This window comes from Pseudophryne corroboree, chromosome 8, assembly GCF_028390025.1.
Source record: "Pseudophryne corroboree isolate aPseCor3 chromosome 8, aPseCor3.hap2, whole genome shotgun sequence".
Lineage (NCBI taxonomy): Eukaryota > Metazoa > Chordata > Amphibia > Anura > Myobatrachidae > Pseudophryne > Pseudophryne corroboree.
The window spans coordinates 347,115,259-347,139,890 of NC_086451.1; the positions used below are offsets into that span (position 1 = coordinate 347,115,259).

At 43.8% G+C, this 24,632-nt stretch overlaps 1 protein-coding gene across 1 annotated transcript in view; it reads left to right on the forward strand.

The window, feature by feature from the left end:
* The window catches only part of GPC4 (glypican 4), a 166,553-nt gene that overhangs the window by 108,705 nt on the left and 33,216 nt on the right, over positions 1-24,632 (forward strand). Inside the window, exon 4 of the mRNA XM_063937480.1 lies at positions 22,768-22,933. Coding sequence (XP_063793550.1) covers positions 22,768-22,933 — 166 coding nt within the window. The remainder of the gene's footprint in view (positions 1-22,767; positions 22,934-24,632) is intronic.

The following is a 24,632-nucleotide window of genomic DNA, read 5'->3' on the forward strand; positions in this document are numbered from 1 at the left end:
CGCTTGGAGATAATGTGATCTCCCAGCACCGCCCGCGCCGCGTCACCGCCGATGTCGCCAACCCGCCATATTGCCGGGTTGCAGTCTGTGGTGTGAAAGGGGGTATTGAGGCGGGTCGCACACTGGGAGCTCCCGTGTCAGGCTCCCGGGTGCGACCCGCCTCAGACGGTATGAAAGTGGTATGAGGGTGATAAAATGGGCAGTGAAGAGGTTAATGATTTTGCCTCCATTTGCTCAAAGTAGTAATTAGTCATTCCCTTTTGTTCCCACTGTTAGACCATGCACAGTGGAAGGTGTTGAAATTAGGAGCAGTGTTATTCCGATTGATGAGTCACCCAGGCAGTAGCATCCTGTGTAACTCAACCCAAAATTGTCATACCTATATCACCCCTCCCTATATCTCTAGAAAGGTTCTAGAGGAGTTACAAAGTTCTCCGTTGCATGATGTAAATATGTACTTCATTTTCTTCTACTTTAACAAGGAACACACTTAGAATTAACAACGCAATATTTGTATTTTTGCTGTTTTAAAGTCAGTTAGAAAATGTGTCCAGTTGCATATTTTTCCTAAAATGATTTCCATAATGTGTATATATGGAAATAAGCCATTTCTCCCTAAGGCGTCAGTGGGAAATTCCTTTTACATAGTAGATTCTTGAGTCTGTGACCTGTGGTTTTTGAGCTATTGGTTAAATAGTTTGAAGGTGGAAACTATGAATGTTCCACTTTTGCTGGGACTTGTCAGTTGCAGTCAGGAGTTTATGCTCTGCATGTGAAGCACTTTAGAGACTGCCAGACTGTTACCTTGGATTCAGTTTTGGAGATTTCTTGTTGACGGAATGTCCATAAGATTGAGCAACCTTTTCACATATTGATTTAGAAACCTTTAAATAGCCAATACATTTTGAGCTTTGATGGTTTAGGGGTATATTCAGTTGATGTCGGATACTTTCCGACAGAAAGGATCCAACATAAAGTCTGATTGACATTGTCGGAAACGCGGCTGAAACCTGTTTGATTTGGCCACGCTTCCAACAAAACCCCTCCGCCGATCCACGTGTTTTCTGACAAATCGGAATTTCAGACTTGTCTGAAAAACGGTAGGGGGATTGAATAGGTCGTAACAGTTTCCGACCTAAAAAAGTCTAAAACGGCTGTCTTTCCGACAAGTCGGCAGTTTCAGAGTACAATTGAATACCCCCAATAATAAGGAATCATTGGGTGCAAGCAGAAATGCAACAAGTGCTGGCGCGATGCTGTTTTCTGCCCTTAGCGTGGCAGAAACCTCATTGTGCCAGGAATTTGTCTGAGAATGCCAGTTCTTGCAGCAAAACACCATAACAGTGTGCTGAGTTTAATAGCACCGGGAGCTAATTCCTGGCGCTATTCAATCTGCGCTGAATTGAATTGACACCATTATTGTTAACAAAGTTTTGTTTTTCTTGATTAGCTTTTTGTCCTTTTGCAGCTATTGAGTTGTGTATATAAAGCTTTAGAGATACTGAATATATTTGTTTCACCACACGCAGCTTTAGGGGTATATTCAATTAGGGTCGAAAGATGCCGTCTGTCGAAAAGACGGCAGTTTTCGACTTTTTAAGGTCAAATCGTGATTCGACCTATTTAATCCCCAGCATTTTTATTCGACAAGTCGGGGAATTCGACTTGTCGAATAGTACGTGAATCGGCGGTATAGCTGCCGATTCATGTACTTTTGAGGGAACCGTTTCCAACCATTTCAGTCCGACATAAAAAAAAATGTCGGACTGAGATGAGGGACCTTTAGAGAAGGAGAGGCGGGAGAGCCGCGGGCACAGGGGGACAGCGGTGTTGGAGGAGAGGAGACGGGAGTGCTGCGGGCACAGGGGGACAGCAGCACGGGAGGAGACGGTGGGGGCAGACGGGGGACAGCAGCAGGCAGTGTAGCCGGAGGATGTCACAACCGCCGCTCACAGCAGCGTCCACCCGGCTCCAGCAAGCGGGACCTCCCTTGCTGGAGCCGGGTGGACGCTGCAGTGAGCGGCGCTGTGACATCCTCCGGCTACGCTGCCCACTGCTGTAGCGCTGCACTCCCGGCTCTCCCCCGTCTCCTCCTCGTCTCCGCCGGCGCTGCTCTCCCCCCTCTGCCCGCATCTCAGCTCCTGCATCTCAATTCGACTTTTTTTAAAGTCGAATTGAGGTTGCTTTGAATAGCCCAGGTCGAATCCATTCCAACAAATGAATGTCGGAATGGATCCGACTTCAGTTGAATATACCCCATAAAGTGTAAATATTACAACTTTGCTAAATTTCAGGTCACTAAACCCTTCACTGGATAAGAAGTTTTGTTAAGAAATAACTTATGCTAAAGCCAGGATTTAAACAAGTTTCTGAGAGGCATAATCCCCGAAACCTGCTGGGCAATGTTATAGAGTACTGACTCCCTCTGTCTAGACTGGATACAATCCCTGAACTTGTTCTGTATCAGCATAGAGAGAACTTGGCAATACAAGGATAATTGGATATGTGTATGTATAAATGTATATGTAAGGATATTGCTAGGAGTTCCCAGTTTGCTTGCTAGATCTTAGTGATTGCTTTTGTTTGTTAAACATCTATAACTGCATCAATCCTAGGCCAATGTCATTTTCCATTTAATACCCTTGAAATTACTATCAAGCATTTTTGCTTTATCTTCACGTTTATGCACTTTTAACATTGTTTATTTCTGCACCAATAACCTCTTATGATTATGCCTCTTACTAATACCCTACTGTACTTGTGCTTTATATATTTACCAACACTGTTCTTTTATATGCATTTTTAAGAATTCTCATGCACTTTCTACTGTAGATCGCCTAGGGGCGGAACCTGGATGCTTGTGTTGGTACTGTCAACTGTATCATATGCCATCTTCAATGGAATGTAAATGGGTAGGACATGCACATAATACCCCTGTAAGCTGTCCCGCTCAGTAAATATGTATACATAATAAAAAATAAAAGATTGTCATCGTTAGTGGCTTTTTTACTCTATTAAATTGTTTATCACCAAATGAGGGCTTATAACCAATCAATAAAAATAATAGGCAGGCAGGGGTGGTTGTTACTGTTGTGCCTAGTGGTGCTCTTACCCCTAAATCTGCCCCTGTATAGCACACTGTCTTCATTATTACTACCAGTTATCTTCCCCCTATTTCCCTCATCTACACCATGTCTCTCTTCCCCCACTCCCACCCCCCCCAGCACCCGCATAATCCTTCTACCACCTGTTCCCTCATTATCCCCCCTTCCCTTCTGTAACCCATCCCTATTCCTCCCTCCCCCGCTTCTCCCATTTCTTTTTTTTATCACTTAATTCCTGCCATAGTCCTGCTACCCCACCACTAAGTCCCAGTCCCTCCCTTCTCTCGCTGTCACCTCTACTCGCTTTCATTCACGTCACACTAAACTCACTGCTTGCCAACCATCTGCAGTTTCCCTTCCTCACTCATTCCTACACTCTGCATATTAGTGCTGCAAATCAATCTCTCCTCCACAATCCTGATAATCACATCGCTCCTTAATCCTGTACCTCTCTCGTGTGCACACTGGATTGACAGATCTGTCTGTAATAAACTGGTCTCCACCCATGAATTCTTCATCACCAACTCTTTGAATCGCCTAGCCATCCCCGAATCCTGGATTTACCACTCAGGCAACACTTCTTCTGCTGCACTCTCCTCTGAGTGGTCTTATGTTCTGTCGCACACCCTGACATAGTGGTGGTTTAGAGGTCCTTCTATCCTCGGGCGGCTCCTATCAACTCATACCGTGTCTTTCATTCTCTGCATTTTGAGGTACATACTATTTGCCTCTTCCAATCTGTTTACCTTCATGTAGCGGTAATATATCGCCTCCCAGGCTCTCTCAGAATTCCTTGATAACCTTGCTTCCTGGCTTCCCTGCTTCCTCTCTTTAGACCTTCCCTCCCTTATCTTAGGTTGCTTCAATATCCCTGGATTTCCAAGCACTTTTTATAAACTTTAAAATAGTCAAACAGTGATATGATAATCTTACCACTTTCCCGAATAACCTTGCCTCCTACAATTTTGTTATCTATTGACAACACCCTTCAGGCAAATAAGACCCACATTCGCTCACTGCTCATCTCGAGACTGGACTACTCTTACCTCTTTTTATCTGGCCTCCCTATCTTCCACCTCTCTCCACTGTAATCTATCCTCAGTGCTGCTGCCCGACTCATCTACCTCTTCATTCCCATCTGCCTCCCATCCCAACATTGACTCTCCTTCAGAACCCACACTCATGCCCACCAAATTCGCTCCACAATTCTGCTTCTCCCCAACTCATGATTACTTGCTCCCTTTCCATTCCACCTCTTACCTGTTCTGAAGTGTGGGGTTCACACGCTCTTATTACTGTTTGAATCTATCTTTACATTCTCTGCAGAGCTGTATGTTACAAATGAATGGCTAAATGTATATATCTTCATAGCCTATACAGTGCCTTGCTTAAGTATTCACCCCCCTTTGTATTTTTCATGTGTTGTTGCCTCCCAACCTGGAATTAAAATGGATTGTTTGAAGGTTTGTATCATTTCAGTCACAGAACATGCCTACAACTTTGAAGATGTTTATTTTATTTTTTTTGTGAGGCAAACAAATAGGACAAAATAACAGACAACTTCAGCATGCATAACTATTCACCCCCCTAAAGTCAGTACTTTGTAGAGCCACCTTTTGCAGCAATTACAGCTGCAAGTCGCTTTGGATAAGTCTCCATGAGCTTGCCACTGGGATTTTTGCCCATTCCTCAAGGCAAGACTGCTCCAGCTAGTTCATGTTGGATGGCCTCCGCTTGTGACCAGCAATCTTCAAGTCTGACCACAGATTCTCAATTGGATTAAGATCTGGGCTTTGACTAGGCCAGTCAGCACATTTAAATGTTTCCCCTTAAACCACTCGAGTGTTGCTTTAGCAGTATGCTTCGGGTCATTGTCCTGCTGAAAGGTGAACCTCTGTCCCAGTCTCAAATCACAGGCTGACAAACAGGTGTTGCTCAAGAATATCCTTGTATTTAGGGATCGACTCGAAACAGTTTACCAGTCCCTGCTGCTGAAAAAAATCCCCACAGCATGATGCTGCCACCACCATGTTTCACTGTGGGGATTGTGTTCTTGGGGTGATGGGTTGGGTTTGCTCCCAACATAGCGTTTTCCTTGGTGCTCGAAAAGTTCAATTTTAGTCTCATCTGACCAGAGCACCTTCCTCCATACATTTTAGGGAGTCGTCTACATGCCTTTTGGCAAACTCAAAACGTGCCTTCTTATTTTTAACACTAATGGTTTTTTTACTGGCCACTCTTACATAAAGCCCAGCTCTATGGAGTGTACTGCTTATTGTGGTCACATGCGCAGATACACAAGTCTCTGCTGTGGAACTCTGCAACTTCTTCAGGGTTACTTTTTGGTCTCTATGCTGCCCCTCTGATGCCCTCCTTGTCCGGTCTGTGAGTTTTTATGGCCGTCCCTCTCTTGGCAGGTTAATTGTGGTACCATGTTCTTTTCATTTGAAGATGATGGATTTGATGGTGCTCCGAGGGATCATCAAAAATTTGGATATTTTTTTTATAACCCAACCCTCACTTTGTCCCTGACTTGTTTGGAGAGCTCCTTGGTCTTCATGGTGCGATGCCTCTTGCTTAGTGGTGTTGCAGCCTCTGGGACCTTTCAGAAAAGATGTGTTTATACTGACAGATCATGTGACACTTGGATTGCACACAGGTGGACTTCATTTCACTAATTATGTTACTTCTGAAGGTAATTGGTTGCACCAGAACTTTTGAGGGGCATCATAGCAAAGGGGGTGAGTACATATGCACATGCTAATTTTAAAATTTTTAGTTATAAAGATTCTTTTCTATATACATTTTTCTCATTTCGCTTCACCAAGTTAGACTATTTTGTGCATATCCATCACATAAAATTCGCATTTAAAAAAATAAATAAAAAATTACAGGTTGTAATGTAACAAAAATAGGTAAACCGCCAAGGGGGGTGAATACTTTAGCAAGGCACTGTACCTTTCACATGTGTTTACTATAAAATATAAATACACTCGTGGAGTGTTTCCCTTTCATATTGTAAAATTAAGAGGCCTTATTATCTTGAGAGTTTAGTTCTAAGTTTGAAATCGTCTCAGGAACTTATGTACCATACAGTGAAGTCAAATTTTTGAGAGCGTTCTAAATTCTAACGACATTCATTCCTTTTCTATAAGTTGGAATGCAATAACAACTTTCATATATTGGCATGACTGTGTTCGTGGGTTAATCCCAGTTAGTCATGTGCTATGATATGAGCCTAAAGTCATGCTTGTGGAATTTTGTTCTTTTCTGCAGCCCCCTCACAAATAACATTAAAAGGTCTAATATTCGAGAGGAGGGGGAAGTTACAGGTTTCTCCATCAGAGTCCAACCTTCACGGGCAGGCAGCTACTGAACTTCTATAGTTTTAAATGCCATATAAATGTTAATTGGCTAATTGTTAAGCATTTGAAAATAATGGCTGCGTTATGGATTTCTTACACTAAATTACTTTTCTTAATTTAGGATGTATTTCTCATTCTGGGTGGCAGAGGTTCCTCTAGATAACAATGTATTGGTAGCCCTAAACTAAAATACATAGCAACATTCAACATTAAGCACCTGATAGGGCGTAGACAGTCCATACCGGCATCACACTCTGTAACACCCCTGACAACTCTTCACCAAATGGCATGTGGAAAACTCTATGGGGCAGATGTTCTAAGCCTTGTAGAATGATAAAGAGGGGAGAGCTAAAGTACCAACCAATCGGCACCTGTCCGTTTTAGAACCCAGACTGTAACAGGGCCTCTAGGAGCAGATTGGCTGGTGGTTTATCTCTCTCCACTTTCTTACTCTCTAATTCTTAGTACATCTCCCCCTATGCCACCTCACCTGTCAGTAAGCAGAGCACACTGTTACACTATGTAGACAGTGGTGATTGGACATCCTATACCCACCCCTACCTGCAAGCGAAATGGTGTGCTCCTGCAGCAGACTAGTGTTTATGAAGGTATTAAACGGGTAGAGGTGCAATAATTAGATTGCTAACTAAATGGCTTGCCAAAGGAGTTAACCGAATTTCAAAAGGAAATAATAGTAGGCTGCGGGATGTCGTGTTTCTAGGGCGACGATGAACTGGTATACAGAAAATTCGGTAACTGGCCAGCTCAGAGTACAGATCTTAACCCTATTGAGAACCTCTAGAATGAATTGGAGGTTGAACCCAAAAGTATACTGGTAGGTTAATTGGCTCTCAACAACTAATTAACCCTAACGTGAATGTATGTGCGTGTACATGTTAGGGAATATAGATTGTAAGCTCCACTGGGGCAGGGACTGATGTGAATTGCCAAATATTCTCTGTAAAGCGCTGCAGAATATGTGTGCGCTATATAAATAACTGGTAATACATAAATTGGAGCAACAGATGCACTCTAGACCAACTTGACTTTCTTCAGTGTAACAGTTGGTCACTGTACTTAAGGCGCAATGCAAAACATACCGCCTGCTGTTGTCCAGGAACTTTGTGAACAGTTTGCCAAGAAATATGTCTGCAGTAATCACTTCATGTGGTGTACCTTCAAAGTACTGACGTCAATAAAACCTTGTTGATCTATATGCTGTCACAATTCCTCATGAATCGGTCTTTTCTCCATTAACAGATTGAATCCCCCCGTCATAACGCCAGTGTACAGCTAAACCATAGCAATGTATGTACCTCCAAATAATGCCATCTTTGGCTTATCTGCCCCGACTGGTAGACATAAGTTGCAAGCTTTCAATAGAAAGCTATAAACGCAGAACATTTTGTGCGGAATTCAAATGTTGCTGCTCCCTCCTGGCCCCTATTGCACCCGCCGCCTGCAATTAAAATGTTGCTGCCTACAGGTACAACAGGATTTCAGCTCTAAAACAGTGACCCGTTTGGGTGCCCATATGGGACTTTTCGCGATCGTGCTCATGACTTTAGCCTGGTTTAGAAACCAGACTACTATGGGCGCGGTAGGGGTAATAACAGAGGACCATTGTATATCGCCCTGAAATCTCCCATCACTTAAAATGGGAGATTGGGCATGATTTATCAATTAAATATCGCCCATTGTGTGTATATGTTAAATAGGGCAAATTGGAGTTGAGTCTAGGCAATTGGGATGTGCTTTGGTTGTGCAAAAGCAGAACTTTTTTTTTCTTTGCGATTCCCCCCAAAAATTTTTTACTTCTTGATTGTTGATAGGTATGCAGTCATATTTATTGTTTGGCGTGTAATAGGGGTTAAAATAATTTGCACTCTTTAGACCCAGTAACCTTCTTACAAAAGCAGTTAACAATATAATCCATAATTGTTGGCAAAAATATCCGTAAATGAATGATAAATGAGCGCTAAATCCTGTAATTTGCATATTCCGTTGGCCTGGACATAAAAAAAATAAAGGCTCAGGATGAAGCTCTTGACGCTGATTGGTATGCCAATCATTTTTGAATGACTTGAAGTAGCGTTGAAAAGTAGAATCCTATATGTAATTAATACCACCTTTGCTATGGGCTTGCTGGCAGTTTATTCTTTTACAAAGTACTATATGAAGCATTCCGGCATTCATTTTGGTGTAATTTACAGTCCATAGAAAAATCTGTATTTCTCTGAATCTTTCCCAGCAAGTATAATTGCTGTTTGGTTCACAATGAAACATGTAACTGAGAGAGAGAAGAAGAGAGATATACCGTATATACTAGAGTATAAGCCGACCTTTTCAACACTTTTTTTTTTGTGCTGAAAAAGCCACCTCGGCTTATACTCGAGTCAGCGTTAGGAGGGACACGGAGAGCGCAGCGCGCGGCTCTCCTGTGTCCCTCCTGCATCTCCGGCGGCAGCGGCGTGTGTGTGTTAAAGGAAGTGCACGAACCGGCACTTCCTTTAACACACGCCGCTGCCGCCGGAGTGACACAGGAGAGCCGCGCGCTGCGCTCTCCGTGTCCCTCCTTCAGAAGACAGCGCGGGAGCGACGGAGGATAAGTATCTGGCACTGTGGGGCATATCTGGCACTGTGGGGCACATCTGGCACTGTGGGGCATATCTGGCACACCTGGCACTGTGGGGCATATCTGGCACTGTGGGGCACATCTGGCACTGTGGGGCACATCTGGCACTGTGGGGCATATCTGGCCCTATGAGGTCTGTGTACGGGTAGAGCTGCATTTCCCACCCTAGGCTTATACTCGAGTCAATAAGTTTTCCCAGGTTTTTGTGGTAAAATTAGGTGCCTCGGCTTATATTCGGGTCGACTTATACTCGAGTATATACGGTAAGCAGTTTGTACCATATTCTGTAATCTCAATTTAGACAAATCTGTCCCTAAAAAATAAATAAATAAATCTAATATATTTGCTTAAACATAACTGTAGGCAGCATAGAGTAGTTTTTTATTTTTTGTGAGTTTTGCGCTGAGGTTAGAAACCCATATGGTGCTTGGCTAGAGCATCGAAGTGCTAGATCTGTATCCAGGTTGGGCACTCATGGCGTCAACTAAGGTAAATAAGAAATCCCTACTTATCATTGGCTGCATCAGGAGTGTGAATTGTTAGGAAATAAAAGCATGCATCAAAAATACAGTTTGTAAAATGAAAAAGGAATTTCTATATGTGATCTAGCTAATCTTGATGGCTGGTTACTGCAAACATTGAATAGTTGGGGTTGTCATCCAATCCAATAAAATGTATGGATTTACAGCAGTTTGGGACCAGTTGGAAAAATATATTTACAATGGTCATCAAAGTTACTCTAAGCAGATTTATATTTGGTGATGTTACATTAATTGCCATTGTCTATCTCGGGAAACATGTAACTTGAGCTTTTGCGTTACCAAAACTTATTGATTTGCTATGATAGAAAAAAAAATATCTATATATTGTGCATGTTCCTCTTGGACAGTAATACAACTTGGCAATTTAGACTCGCGTTTAGCCCCTAGCAGTGGATTACTGTAATTTTCTTTTCTTTTGTACACACCAATATGGGAAGAAGTACCAAATGAATATTTTGCGTAGTGCCTCATGAAGTCTTAATGAGGCTCTGAAATTCATTGATAAAAAATGAAAAAAAAAATAGTAAAATTAAATGTTACCTGCCTTTTCCGTTTTGGTGAAAAATTCTGAAAGATCCACATTTTGAGCAATGACCATCTGAGATTTTAATACAAATTTCTTTTTTGTCATTTTTTCCGATTTTAGTAGGAAAAAAAACTAATTCAGATAGTGTGAATTGCAAAATTATTTACGATGTGTGACTTTATCCTTTGTCCAGGACACATTTATAATCTGTGTTAATGATTTGTCTGAACACTTGACATGGCTGGTCAAACACTACAATTGGCCAAACAACAATATTTCTTTGTGTGGATCACAATGTGGAGTGTTCAGAAGGTGTTGGCTTTCTTAACGACTTGTGGTAAGTTCCTTTTTAGAATGATAAGGACACATTAATGCATTCATACAATTCATTGAATAGATAAGATTAACTGATTGGTCCATTCAAACACTAGATGTTTAATTGTTCCAAACTTTAATCCTACACACTTTTCCTCCTCCTTTTGTGTTTGCTGTTATGGCTAATTGTTAACTTGTCTATGTTAACTGGGTTGATTGTGAATGTTATAAGGTCAAGGTACAAAACATGGCAGTATATTCAGGTTTATATAACTAGTTACCTGCCTAACGGTTTATCCCTTTATTACATTCTTGTAGTCATGTACATATTGGCCTTAATTCAAGCTCTGATTTTACCACTCAAAGGTTAGTTCCGTAGAAAATATATAACACATACATACATACATACATACATACATACATACATACATACATATATATATATATATATATATATATATATATATATATATATATATATATATATAAGAGAGAGAGATATATTTCTTTTCTGTCCAATAAATGTTTTTCAATTCATTGAGTACCTATACTGAGTGACAGCTGTGAAACACTTCTAATGCTATACAGGTTGAGTATCCCTTATCCAAAATGCTTGGGACCAGAGGTATTTTGGATATCGGATGTTTCCGTATTTTGGAATAATTGCATACCGTAATGAGATATCATGGCGATGGGACCTAAGTCTAAGCACAGAATGCATTTATGTTTCATATACACCTTATACATACAGCCTGAAGGTCATTTTAGCCAATATTTTTAATAACTTTATGCATTAAACGAAGTGTGTGTACATTCTCACAATTCATTTATATTTCATATACACCTTATACACACAGCCTGAAGGTCATTTAATACAATATTTTTAATAACTTGTGTATTAAACAAAGTTTGTGTACATTGAGCCATCAGAAAACAAAGGTTTCACTATCTCACTCTCACTCAAAAAATTCCGTATTTCGGAATATTCCGTATTTCGGAATATTTGGATATGGGATACTCAACCTGTATTACAATAAAGACAAACTATAAGGTTTTTCTTTCCTTTCTTTAACTAGCATTTTTCAATACCCAAGTGTTTGAGCCTTATAATATGTTTTACTGTGGTGAGAACTTTTGAATGTTGTCTAGGAACAATATTTAAATAATTTTCACATCCTTATTGTCAAATTATGATGCTCTTGCCTCGCATCTAAGAGCGTTAGGAGCACTTTACACAGTAGACTGTTCACAAAGAACCATTCCAATCTATTGAACTTTAACACTAACTTCTGGTAATGGCAAAGCTGACCCAAAGGGGCAATTCAGCTAGGCACGAGGATTAGTGAGCAAAAAATCCTTGCACCCTGTTTTGGTTTTTAGATACCGTGGTTACTGGGAGCGCGCATATCCGTGGTATCCAATTTAAAAAAAAAAATTGCTGTTTTTTCAGCTCAGAAAACCTTGTGGTGCATGAAAGAGAGACTAAAAAGATACTGTACTTACCCCTCTGGTGGTCTCCCCTTCATCTTGCACTGGGAGAGGGGGCTGCTTGGAGTTAAGGTGCTGCTGGGTGATGTAGTTCTCCCAGATGCTGCCTGTGGGGAGGGGGGGGGGCTTGTTCACACACAAATAAATATATATTGCACTCACTGCTGCAGGAGCCCAGATCCCGCTGCTGGAGAAGACACTGCTTCGGCAGGTAATTACAGACTAAGGGTTATATTCAATTACAGTCGAAGCTGCCGTCTTGTTGGAAAGACTGCAGTTTTTGACTTTTTAATTTCGGAAGGGGTTCTGACCTATTCAATCTTCCCCTTAGCTTTCTGACAAGTCGGGAAATTCGACTTGTCGGAAAGCAAGTGGATCGACGGAAAAGCCGCCGATCCGCGTGCCTCTGTTGGAAACGGGATCAAATTCGACAGTTTTTGGTTTCGTTGCCGACAATCTGAATCAGACTTTAAAAAAATTTGGATTGAGAAGATGAGACGGGAGAGCGGGGCGGCTGGCTATAGAGGCAGCAGGGCACAGGTACCTCTATAGCAGGGCATCCTCCCAGCCGGGCTCCTCACTCCCGGCAACGTTCCCCACAGCCAATGACCGTGCTCCCTGCCACAGCAGCAGGACTGGACACGGGGAACGGCCAAATCCGACTGTCGGATCTGAGCCAAATCAGACAGTCTGATTTGGCCGCTCATGAATAGGGCTTGTCTGATCCATTCTGACAAATGCATATTGGAATGGATCAGACTTTAATTGAATATACCCCTAATTAAGCTAATTGGAAACTTCCAATTGCTTTATTAGTCCTCTTTTGGGGTTCCACCTGGTGCCTCAGCAAGACCTAGTGATTTTTCCTAAAAATATAAAATATCACTGCGTCTCATCTTTTGTCCTCTAATTGAATATCAAAACACTGCAACTGCAGGATGAACCCAGTGCCCTTAATTGAACAACCCCATAGCAAAAGATTGTCAATTCATGTATGTTAATATGCTTGGACTGCTGATTTACACATTTAACATGCTTTGAAAATACGTGATAGCCACTTTAATATATAGCTTATGTGAAGAGAGCATTGCGGTTTTTGTGGACCCAAATTTCATGCAACATTTCTTTAACAAGTCTGTTGCCAGACACTGGAGGAAATTTTGACCCTGACCCTGATACCCCTTTCACATCGCACAAATAACCCGGTACCGACACGGCATATTGCCGTGTCGAACCGGGTCAGTGTGCGATGTGAAAGCACACTGGGCGATTTAGCGGGTCGCCTGACCCGGTAAATCAACCCGGTAAAAAAGAAGGGTTTTACCCGGGTTGATTACCGGGTCAGGTGCGGTGTGAATGGGAGCCGTGTCGATGCGACACGGTTCCCATTCACAAGATAGGGAGAGGCGGCGCTGGAGATGAGCTCATCTCCCGACGCCGCCTCCACCCCCGCCCCTGCTGCTGCTGCTGCGGCCTCCGTTGTCATGGCAACCGACCCGGTATATTGCCGGGTCGGGAAGCCTGCAACGGAGCGCAAATGCCGGATCCCACCCGGTAAGTACACGTTTGTCTTACCGGGTAGGACCCGGCATTTGCGGTGTGAATGCAGCATTAGATTGCTGATCGTAGCAAATGGGATTTTGTTTGCCTTTCCCTGGATCAATACAACAAATATTGGCCCTAGTATATCTGTAATAGGCTAAATCAGAATTTACTGGAGATTTAAAGTGTTGTTTTATTTAAGGACCACAAGGCCCAAAATTGTCTGTGTGGGTGATTCTGTTGTTTTGGGCACCTTGTACCTCCCATCTGAAGTGATGAAAACTTTTTGGTTGTTTGCACAACCAGTCCCACGCTGGTCGAGACGGCTGCATTCTTGTGCCCAAAATGCATGGTATTATCCACGTGCATCTTGTGCTGAGTCCCGACACTCACGCCCAGCCCTAAAGCCCTACTTTATGTGGGTTTCTGCTTGCATCTAAGTATGGTAGATATCAGTTTGCACCATAAGTGCATCCTCAGAGCGGGCGCTCAAAGCAATTAAATCGCCTCCTATGAAAGAGCTGCTGTTAACACTGCTATGTCTACGTGAAAAAATACATTTCACTAAATTGACGATTTTAAGGTAATGCATTGCAAGCAATGTTTCTGTGCACTGCAGAACAGACGGCCCTTAGTGGGTAAGTATGGTAAATAAGGGACCGCTATGTGTTGGGTTCCTGTCAAGCATCCATGTCATCCTTGGGGCTACTTTAGGGACCTTGAAAAGTTTAGGTGGCCGCATCGTGTATGTCCAAAATATTCTCACCTAATTTAAACTTAGACCTGTAGCTGCATTCATTCACGTGCCCCATCAGATCCCCTCATGCCTGTTACATGCCTGTTACACCTTTCTCATCCGATCCCCCACACATGACCTTTTAGTTCCTATTGGACTATCCCACATGCCAAGTTCCAAATAGAATGTTGATTGCCGACTATATGCAGAGCAGCTCTCCCCTCTTTTCTCTGACGTCCTAGTGGATGCTGGGAACTCCGTAAGGACCATGGGGAATAGCGGCTCCGCAGGAGACTGGGCACAAAAGTAAAAGCTTTTAGGTCACCTGGTGTGCACTGGCTCCTCCCCCTATGACCCTCCTCCAAGCCTCAGTTAGATTTTTGTGCCCGGCCGAGAAGGGTGCATGCTAGGTAGCTCTCCAGAGCTGCTTAGAGTAAAAGTTCTAAATAGGTTTTTTTATTTTCAGTGAGACCTGCTGGCAACAGGCTCACTGCATCGTGGGACTAAGGGGAGAAGAAGCGAACTCACCTGACTGCAGAGTGGATTGGGCTTCTTGGCTACTGGACATTAGCTCCAGAGGGACGATCACAGGTTCAGCCTGGATGGGTCCCGGAGCCGCGCCGCCGGCCCCCTTACAGAGCCATAAGAGCGAAGAGGTCCGGAAAAATCGGCGGCAGAAGACGTTCCTGTCTTCAATAAGGTAGCGCACAGCACTGCAGCTGTGCGCCATTGCTCTCAGCACACTTCACACTCCGGTCACTGAGGGTGCAGGGCGCTGGGGGGGAGCGCCCTGAGACGCAATAAAACATGTTTAAACCTTATATGGCTAAAGAAATACATCACATATAGCTCCTGGGCTATATGGATGCATTTCACCCCTGCCAGTTTTCCTAAAAAAAGCGGGAGAAAAGGCCGCCGTGAAGGGGGCGGAGCCTATCTCCTCAGCACACAAGCGCCATTTTCCCTCACAGTTCCGCTGGAAGGAAGGCTCCCAGACTCTCCCCTGCAGTCCTGCTACAGAATCAGGGTAAAACAAGAGAGGGGGGGCACTAATTGGAAAATACATATACAGCAGCTATAGAAGGGAGAAACACTTATATAAGGTTATCCCTGCATATATATATATAGCGCTCTGGTGTGTGCTGGCAAACTCTCCCTCTGTCTCCCCAAAGGGCTCGTGGGGTCCTGTCCTCTATCAGAGCATTCCCTGTGTGTGTGCTGTGTGTCGGTACGATTGTGTCGACATGTATGAGGAGGAAAATGATGTGGAGGCGGAGCAATTGCCTGTAATAGTGATGTCACCCCCTAGGGAGTCGACACCTGACTGGATGGTCGTATGGAAGGAATTACGTGACAGTGTCAGCACTTTGCAAAAAACTGTTGACGACATGAGACAGCCGACAAATCAGTTAGTGCCTGTCCAGGCGTCTCAAACACCGTCAGGGGCTCTAAAGCGCCCGTTACCTCAGATGGTCGACACAGACCCAGACACGGATACTGACTCCAGTGTCGACGGTGACGAGACAAACGTAATGTCCAGTAGGGCCACACGTTACATGATCACGGCAATGAAGGAGGCTTTGAACATTTCTGATACTACAAGTACCACAAAAAAGGGTATTATGTGGGGTGTGAAAAAACTACCCATAGTTTTTCCTGAATCAGATGAATTAAATGAGGTGTGTGACAAAGCGTGGGTTTCCCCCGATAAAAAACTGCTGATTTCTAAAATCTCCATGTCCCAATCTACCCTTCTCACCAAGGGTACCTCAGGTTTGTGGTACAGAACTGTCATTATCAGTTTCAGACGCTGCCGTTTGGGTTGTCCACAGCACCACGGGTCTTTACCAAGGTAATGGCCGAAATGATGATTCTTCCTCGAAGAAAAGGCGTCTTAATTATCCCTTACTTGGACGATCTCCTGATAAGGGCAAGGTCCAGGGAACAGTTAGAGGTCGGAGTAGCACTATCTCAGGTGGTGCTACGTCAGCACGGGTGGATTCTAAATATTCCAAAATCGCAGCTGATTCCAACAACACGTCTACTGTTCCTAGGGATGATTCTGGACACAGTCCAGAAAAAGGTGTTTCTCCCGGAAGAGAAGGCCAGGGAGTTATCCGAGCTAGTCAGGAACCTCCTGAAACCAGGACAAGTGTCAGTGCATCAATGCACAAGGGTCCTGGGAAAGATGGTGGCTTCTTACGAAGCGATTCCATTCGGAAGATTCCATGCAAGAACGTTTCAGTGGGATCTGCTGGACAAATGGTCCGGATCGCATCTTCAGATGCATCAGCGGATAACCCTATCTCCAAGGACAAGGGTGTCTCTCCTGTGGTGGTTGCAGAGTGCTCATCTTCTAGAGGGCCGCAGATTCGGCATTCAGGACTGGATTCTGGTGACCACGGATGCCAGCCTGAGAGGCTGGGGAGCAGTCACACAGGGAAGAAACTTCCAGGGCTTGTGGTCAAGCATGGAAACGTCTCTTCACATAAATATCCTGGAACTAAGGGCAATTTACAATGCCCTAAGTCAAGCAAGGCCTCTGCTTCAGGGTCAGTCGGTTTTGATCCAATCGGACAACATCACGGCAGTCGCCCACGTAAACAGACAGGGCGGCACAAGAAGCAGGAGGGCAATGGCAGAAGCTGCAAGAATTCTTCGCTGGGCGGAAAATCATGTGACAGCACTGTCAGCGGTGTTCATTCCGGGAGTGGACAACTGGGAAGCAGACTTCCTCAGCAGACACGACCTCCACCCGGGGGAGTGGGGACTTCACCCAGAAGTCTTCCACGTGATTGTAAACCGTTGGGAAAAACCAAAGGTGGACATGATGGCGTCTCGTCTCAACAAGAAACTAGACAGATATTGCGCCAGGTCAAGGGACCCTCAGGCAATAGCGGTGGACGCTCTGGTAACACCGTGGGTGTACCAGTCAGTGTATGTGTTCCCTCCTCTGCCTCTCATACCCAAAGTACTGAGAATCATAAGAAGGAGAGGAGTAAGAACTATACTTGTGGCTCCGGATTGGCCAAGAAGGACTTGGTACCCGGAACTTCAAGAGATGCTCACGGAGGACCCGTGGCCTCTACCTCTCAGAAAGGACCTGCTCCAGCAGGGACCTTGTCTGTTTCAAGACTTACCGCGGCTGCGTTTGACGGCATGGAGGTTGAACGCCGGATCCTGAAGGAAAAAGGCATTCCAGATGAAGTCATCCCTACCCTGGTCAAGGCCAGAAAGGATGTAACCGCAAAACATTATCACCGCATTTGGCGGAAATATGTTGCGTGGTGTGAGGCCAAGAAGGCCCCTACAGAGGAATTTCAACTGGGTCGTTTCCTGCATTTCCTGCAAACAGGACTATCTATGGGCCTAAAATTAGGGTCCATTAAGGTTCAAATTTCGGCCCTGTCAATCTTCTTCCAAAAAGAACTGGCTTCAGTGCCTGAAGTTCAGACGTTTGTCAAAGGGGTACTGCATATACAGCCTCCTTTTGTGCCTCCAGTGGCACCTTGGGATCTCAATGTAGTGTTGAGTCTCCTAAAATCACATTGGTTTGAACCACTCACCACTGTGGAATTGAAATATCTCACATGGAAAGTGGTCATGCTGTTAGCCCTGGCTTCAGCCAGGCGTGTCTCTGAATTGGCGGCTTTATCATATAAAAGCCCTTACCTAATTTTTCATTCAGACAGGGCAGAACTGAGGACTCGCCCTCAATTTCTCCCTAAGGTGGTTTCAGCGTTTCACATGAACCAGCCTATCGTGGTACCTGCGGCGACTAGGGACTTGGAGGACTCCAAGTTGCTGGACGTAGTCAGGGCCCTGAAAATATATGTTTCCAGGACGGCTGGAGTCAGAAAATCTGACTCACTGTTTATCCTGTATGGTGCATACAACAAGCTGGGTGCTCCTGCTTCTAAGCAGACGATTGCTCGTTGGATTTGTAGTACAATTCAGCTTGCACATTCTGTGGCAGGCCTGCCACAGCCAAAATCTGTAAAAGCCCATTCCACAAGGAAAGTGGGCTCATCTTGGGCGGCTGCCCGAGGGGTCTCGGCTTTACAACTTTGCAGAGCAGCTACTTGGTCAGGGGCAAACACGTTTGCTAAATTTTACAAATTCGATACCCTGGCTGAGGAGGACCTGGAGTTCTCTCATTCGGTGCTGCAGAGTCATCCGCACTCTCCCGCCCGTTTGGGAGCTTTGGTATAATCCCCATGGTCCTTACGGAGTTCCCAGCATCCACTAGGACGTCAGAGAAAATAAGAATTTACTTACCGATAATTCTATTTCTCATAGTCCGTAGTGGATGCTGGGCGCCCATCCCAAGTGCGGATTGTCTGCAATACTTGTATATAGTTATTGTTACAAAAATCGGGTTGTTTATTGTTGTGAGCCATCTTTTCAGAGGCTCCTACGTTTATCATACTGTTAACTGGGTTCAGATCACAAGTTGTACGGTGTGATTGGTGTAGCTGGTATGAGTCTTACCCGGGATTCAAGATCCTTCCTTATTATGTACGCTCGTCCGGGCACAGTATCCTAACTGAGGCTTGGAGGAGGGTCATAGGGGGAGGAGCCAGTGCACACCAGGTGACCTAAAAGCTTTTACTTTTGTGCCCAGTCTCCTGCGGAGCCGCTATTCCCCATGGTCCTTACGGAGTTCCCAGCATCCACTACGGACTATGAGAAATAGAATTATCGGTAAGTAAATTCTTATTTTCTGCAGCAGCCAGCAGCAACAGGACACTTATTTATTTTGGGCCTAATATGGTTGGATCGCAGTGTGCAATCCAACTGGAATTATTGAGAAAAACATGAGTGCATGCGCAGCGCCCGTCCTGCGCAAGCGCCTGCATTTTCTGTGGGGAAGGGGGGGCGCAGAAAATGCGATCACCTCTGCCTATCAAGGGGGGGGGGGTCAGAGCGTTGCAGGGGCGTAGCCGTATGAACAGGGGCAGTGCGGCGTGAACAGGGATTAGCAGAATTTGCAATGTAAACTCTAACTAAGTAGTGCTCCTCTCCCGCAGGTGTCTTGCAGTGTGTTAATGTACTGTGTCACTCAGGAAGAGTCTGACTGCGTTCTGGTATTACCGTTGGCAGTAATTGCCGACTACTGCTCCTCGGTACTTTTCTGTACAGTTCACACAGTGGGGCAGATGTATTATGCCTGGAGAAGTAATAAAGCAGTGATAATTGTAAGGTGATAACGCACCAGCCAATCAGTACAGGTTTGAAAAATGACAGGAGCCGGTTGGCTGGAGCTTTATCACATTCCACTTATCACTGCTTTATCACTTCTGCAGGCTTAATACATCTGCCCCTGAGTGTGGATGTCATCTTCGTCTTACAAGCAGAGAGTCTGCCACGCAGAATGAGGATTAGGCGGAGCTGTGTGGCTTCTACAAATTTTGTAAGGCAGAGGTTCTTAAACACAGGGGCAGATGTATTAACCTGGAGAAGGCATGAGGAAGTGATAAATCAGTGATAAATGCAAGGTGATATACACACCAGCCAATCAGCTCCCATATGTAAATTAACAGATAGGAACTGATGGGCTGGTGCATTATCACCTTGCACTTGACACTGCTTTATCACTGGTTTATCACTTCCTTAAGCCATCTCCAGGTTAATACATCTGCCACACGGTCTTCAAGGCACCCCAAGGGTCTAGGGCAGTGGTTACAAAACTTTTTTGAATCACGGCGCCCTAGACCATCAAAAACTTATCAAGGCACCCCTAGGCCAAATGTTTCTTATTGAGGAATTCAAAAACAAATATTAAATTAAATAAATTGTGTTTATATGTCATCCTTAGGGTCAGTTATGTGGTAAGGGACAGGATTTGCGTCTATTTCTCTACATATATCATGATTGTTTGCCACTAGCACTGGTTTTGCCTGTTTTGTTGACCATAAATAATTTGATTTGGCCCTGGACCACCAACCCAAGGCACCCCTGCAAGTACCTTAAGGCACCCCAGGGTGCCTAGGCACACAGTTTGGGAACCACTGGTCTAGGGGCCTAATTCAGACCTGATTGCAGCAGCAAATTTGTTAGCCAATGGGCAAAACCATGGCCCTCATTCAGAGTTGTTCGCTCGCTAGCTGCTTTTTAGCAGCATTGCACACGCTAAGCCGCCGCCCTCTGGGAGTGTATCTTAGCTTAGCAGAATTGGGAACGAAAGATTAGCAGAATTGCGAATAGAAATTTCTTAGCAGTTTCTGAGTAGCTCCAGACTTAGGGTGTGTACACACGGTGAGATATTTTCTTTCGATTTTGACTAAATCGCAAGAAAAGTTAGTGCAGATCGCAAGGTGAAAGTCACCTTGCGATCCCGATGCGCGCTCCCGCCAGGTCGGCATCGCAAGAAAAGATAGACTGTGCAGGCAAGTCAATCCTTGCTAGATCGGTGTACTATCTAGTTCATCTCACATGTCAATGACATCTCACATAAGCCAAAATCGTAAGCACACATAGTCCATATCTCAAGAAAAGTTAGTCAAAATCTGTACTATCTGGGCTCCAGGGAGTTCAAGGGAAATCGCAAGTAAAAATCGGCATAGCAATGATCTCACCGTGTGTACACACCCTTACTCCTACATTGCAATCAGTTCAGTCAGTTTCGTTCCTGGTTTGACGTCACAAACACACCCAGCGTTCGCCCAGACACTCCCCCGTTTCTTCAGACACTCCCGCGTTTTTCCCAGTAACGCCAGCGTTTTTTCGCACACTCTCAGAAAACGGCCAGTTTCCGCCCAGAAACACCCACTTCCTGTCAATCACAGTACGATCACCAGAACTATGAAAAATCCTCGTTATGCCGTGAGTAAAATACTTAACTTTTGTGTAAAATAACTAAGTGCATGCGCTCTGCGAACCTTGCGCATGCGCAGTAAGCGACTAATCGCAATATAGCGAAAATCGGCAACGAGCGAACAACTCGGAATGACCCCCCATGTGCACTGCAGGTGTGGCAGATATAACATGTGCAGAGATAGTAAGATTTGGGTGGGCTATATTATTGCTGTGCAGGGTAAATACTGGCTGCTTTATTTTTACACTGCAATTTAGATTCAGTTTGAACACACCCCACCCAAATATAACTCTCTCTGCACACGTTATAGTTGCCACCGCCCCCCCTGGAGTACACATGGTTTTGCTCATTAGGTAACAAATTTGCTGTGTGATCAGGTCTGAATTAGGCCCTAGGTTTTAAGTTTATCCATGCTTGGCCACAGGTGACTTAATTAGCAGCTCAGTCAGTTTGACTTAACCAACTGTGCTGAGTCATGGATATATCTAAAACCTGGACCGTTGGGGTGCCTTGAGGACCGCATTTGAGAATCTCTGGTGTAAGCGGTGATTTGGTGCACACCTGGACTACCCCAAAGCTTAAAATAGTTAACCAAATTAAGTAACTCCCCAGGCGGCCCTAAATGGCCATGAATTTGGCGTGGCTGCTGTAAAGTACATTGTTTTTGCAATTTAAACTAGAGAACTAGCTCTGATTTCAGCATCTTTTGTATAAAGTTATTGTTGGGCATTCCACTTGATCTGATATTAACCTTATATTTTTTCACTTACTACATGTTGGCAGGGGGAAGCAATCAATTTACCGACGCCTGAATCCCGACAGCTGATAATGCTGCCAGCCGGAATACCGGCTCACGGGCTATTCCCACTCATGGGTGTCCATGACACTGCAAGGAGACTCGTGCTCGCCCTGCTGCCGGTATTCTGGTGGCCAGGATGCTGCTGTCCAGATACTGATAGCCGGCATCCATGATTGGACAGAAGCTGCAGTGATCCAATCAGGTGTCATATTCACATATATTTTATAGCTGTTTGAACCCACCATTACGGGAACCTGACTTCTCTGGATCAAGAAGCAGTAATTGCAAAGTATTGGTGGGAAACTTGCTGGATATCTGCTTGAGCTGTTCATGAACATATAGTCACAAACCTAGCAAACAGCCTTCTACCAAGTTAGGAATGGTTCATTTGCAAATTGGCGTACAGTCTGTCTGATAGATGATATCTTGCATACAGTGAATATTCTTGATTGTAGAAGTCCTTTAGGATTATATTTTACTTGTTTGTACATTTTAAGAGCATCATGGGTTGTCCAGACCTTAGAATTCATGTTTGCTCTATTGTCACCCAGGTGGGTCTTCTTACCACTAGCTAGTTTTTAATATATGATGATCTGAACAGTAAATAAATGTTTATACCTCTGTGTTGTACAATGTTGATCAGCTTCCGCTAGTTGCTGTATAGTGCATTGTACTCTTGGAGGATTCCTGACCTTAGAAGCCTATGACTAAGTGAGAGCGTTTACAGTGGTGAGCTGTTCTGGCCTAATCATGATAATGTGTACACAGTCAGCCAGACAGATCACGAATAGGCTTTGTGATCACTCACAGCTGGCGATCTGTTTTTTTTTCTATATCTCTTAATGTATCAAAATGCATCAGCAAATTTGAACAAAGATGTTGCTTATTTTGCCTGTAGGTCAACCCCACACCTCAATGTGTGCGAGCGATGATGAAGATGACCTACTGTCCTTACTGTCGAGGATTAGTCGCAGTAAAGCCTTGTAACAATTACTGTCTGAACGTGATGAGAGGCTGTCTGGCCAATCCCGGGGACCTTGATACTGAATGGAACAACTTTATAGGTAGGTGACAAACGTTAGTTTTAGCAGATTTAGGGCGCTATCGTATTAGCTGCTGTAAATGACCACAGCTAATATATCCCCCTGGGGCCACCCAATTACCCCGTAAACCTGCACTTATCGGGGATTATGTGAGGCACGCAAAGCAGAATCCCTGATACGCAGATACAGGAGACTCGTTTTATGTGTTATTGGCCGATAACTGGTCATTTACGCCCCGGTAAAAGCATACTATGATTGAATAGCTCGATAGTACTATCAGAATAAAAAGCCTGTTTTTACCATGTGGTAAATTACCACATATAATAGAATGCTGCCTAAAATGTTAATTTTTTTTTTTACTTAAATGAACAAACTTGTGATATTGACCAATATGTGTTAATATTATACATGTATATACATTAATGCTTAGGTGCTTAGATTAACTATGCTGTACGTACAGTAACAGTATAAAATGTGAACATACAGCGCACTAGTTATTTAAATTTGCGGTTGACTGCTGCCTTTCCCTGTGTTGTGAGAACTGGAAAGTTACCCCACAGCAGAACCATCCTTAGAATAGAAGATTAACATGTCTGTACTAACAGTGCAAACTTCAAGGAAGTCCTTTCAGTGTCCAGTACATATTCTAACATATGTTTTATGACCATGTGATGGTTTCCTAGAGGTCGGTTTCATGCCCCGCCCAGGATTACAAGAATGCATGTTATTATTAGACATACAGTAGGCAGTCCATCTCTTCATGCTAACAGGCACAACGTTTTGGGAGCAGTAACTAAACAGCTGGGAGACACAAGTGTCATTGTATACATCAGGGAGAACTATATCCTTATATGAACATTATAAATTCTTCATGGTGCATATCGAATATCTGAATATCAAGTGTTGTCCATATTGAGTGAAGGCCTACTTTTTTAGGGAAGAGGAGTAGTGTTCTCTCCTCTTTTTTTTTTTCATTTCTGAACTAACAGCAATGGTTTAATTTGCTTTAAGACAGTTTCTCGTAATAAAGCAGAATACTGTAGTGTGTGATACTACAGAGAGATTTGCCAGGGATCAGGAAATGCACAAACTCATTATTCTCCTGTACAGAACATTATCGCCCTCAGGTGGAATATCTGTTTCCTATTTATTATGACCGATGAGCTCTTAAAGTTTAATTTAAATCACTGCCACATTTTAAACTAAAAAAGTTGTGTGTATGTATGTTTGTGTATGCATATGCTAAGTCATTCTAATATACACAAAATTGTACATGGCACTGTAAAATACACACATTCTGAATCATACTTGCCTACTTTTGAAAAAGCATTTCAGGGAGATTGTGACAGTAACACCTATCAGAGCGGACGTGCACTGCTACATCTGAGAGGCGTGTCATAAAAATGACTTACATCCAAATGTAAATGAGCCCCAAAGTTTGTAAGATCTACTTGTTGAAGAAAAGACACTGATATTTTTTAGGAATTGTTCGTGTATTGTGCTTTAGAAGTGCTTCCATATACTGTAAGTGGCCAAGCGAAACCTTATTTAAAATGCATGTAGCCATAGTGATCATTGTGCCTTATAACAATGCAAGGAAATGGCACTGATGAACTAATTTAAATGTATTTATCTCTGATTAATTTTTTTACCCCAAGAATGTAAAGTAAAATCAGGGAGATTGCGGGTCTATTCAGGGAGTGAGGGAGATTGCTACTAT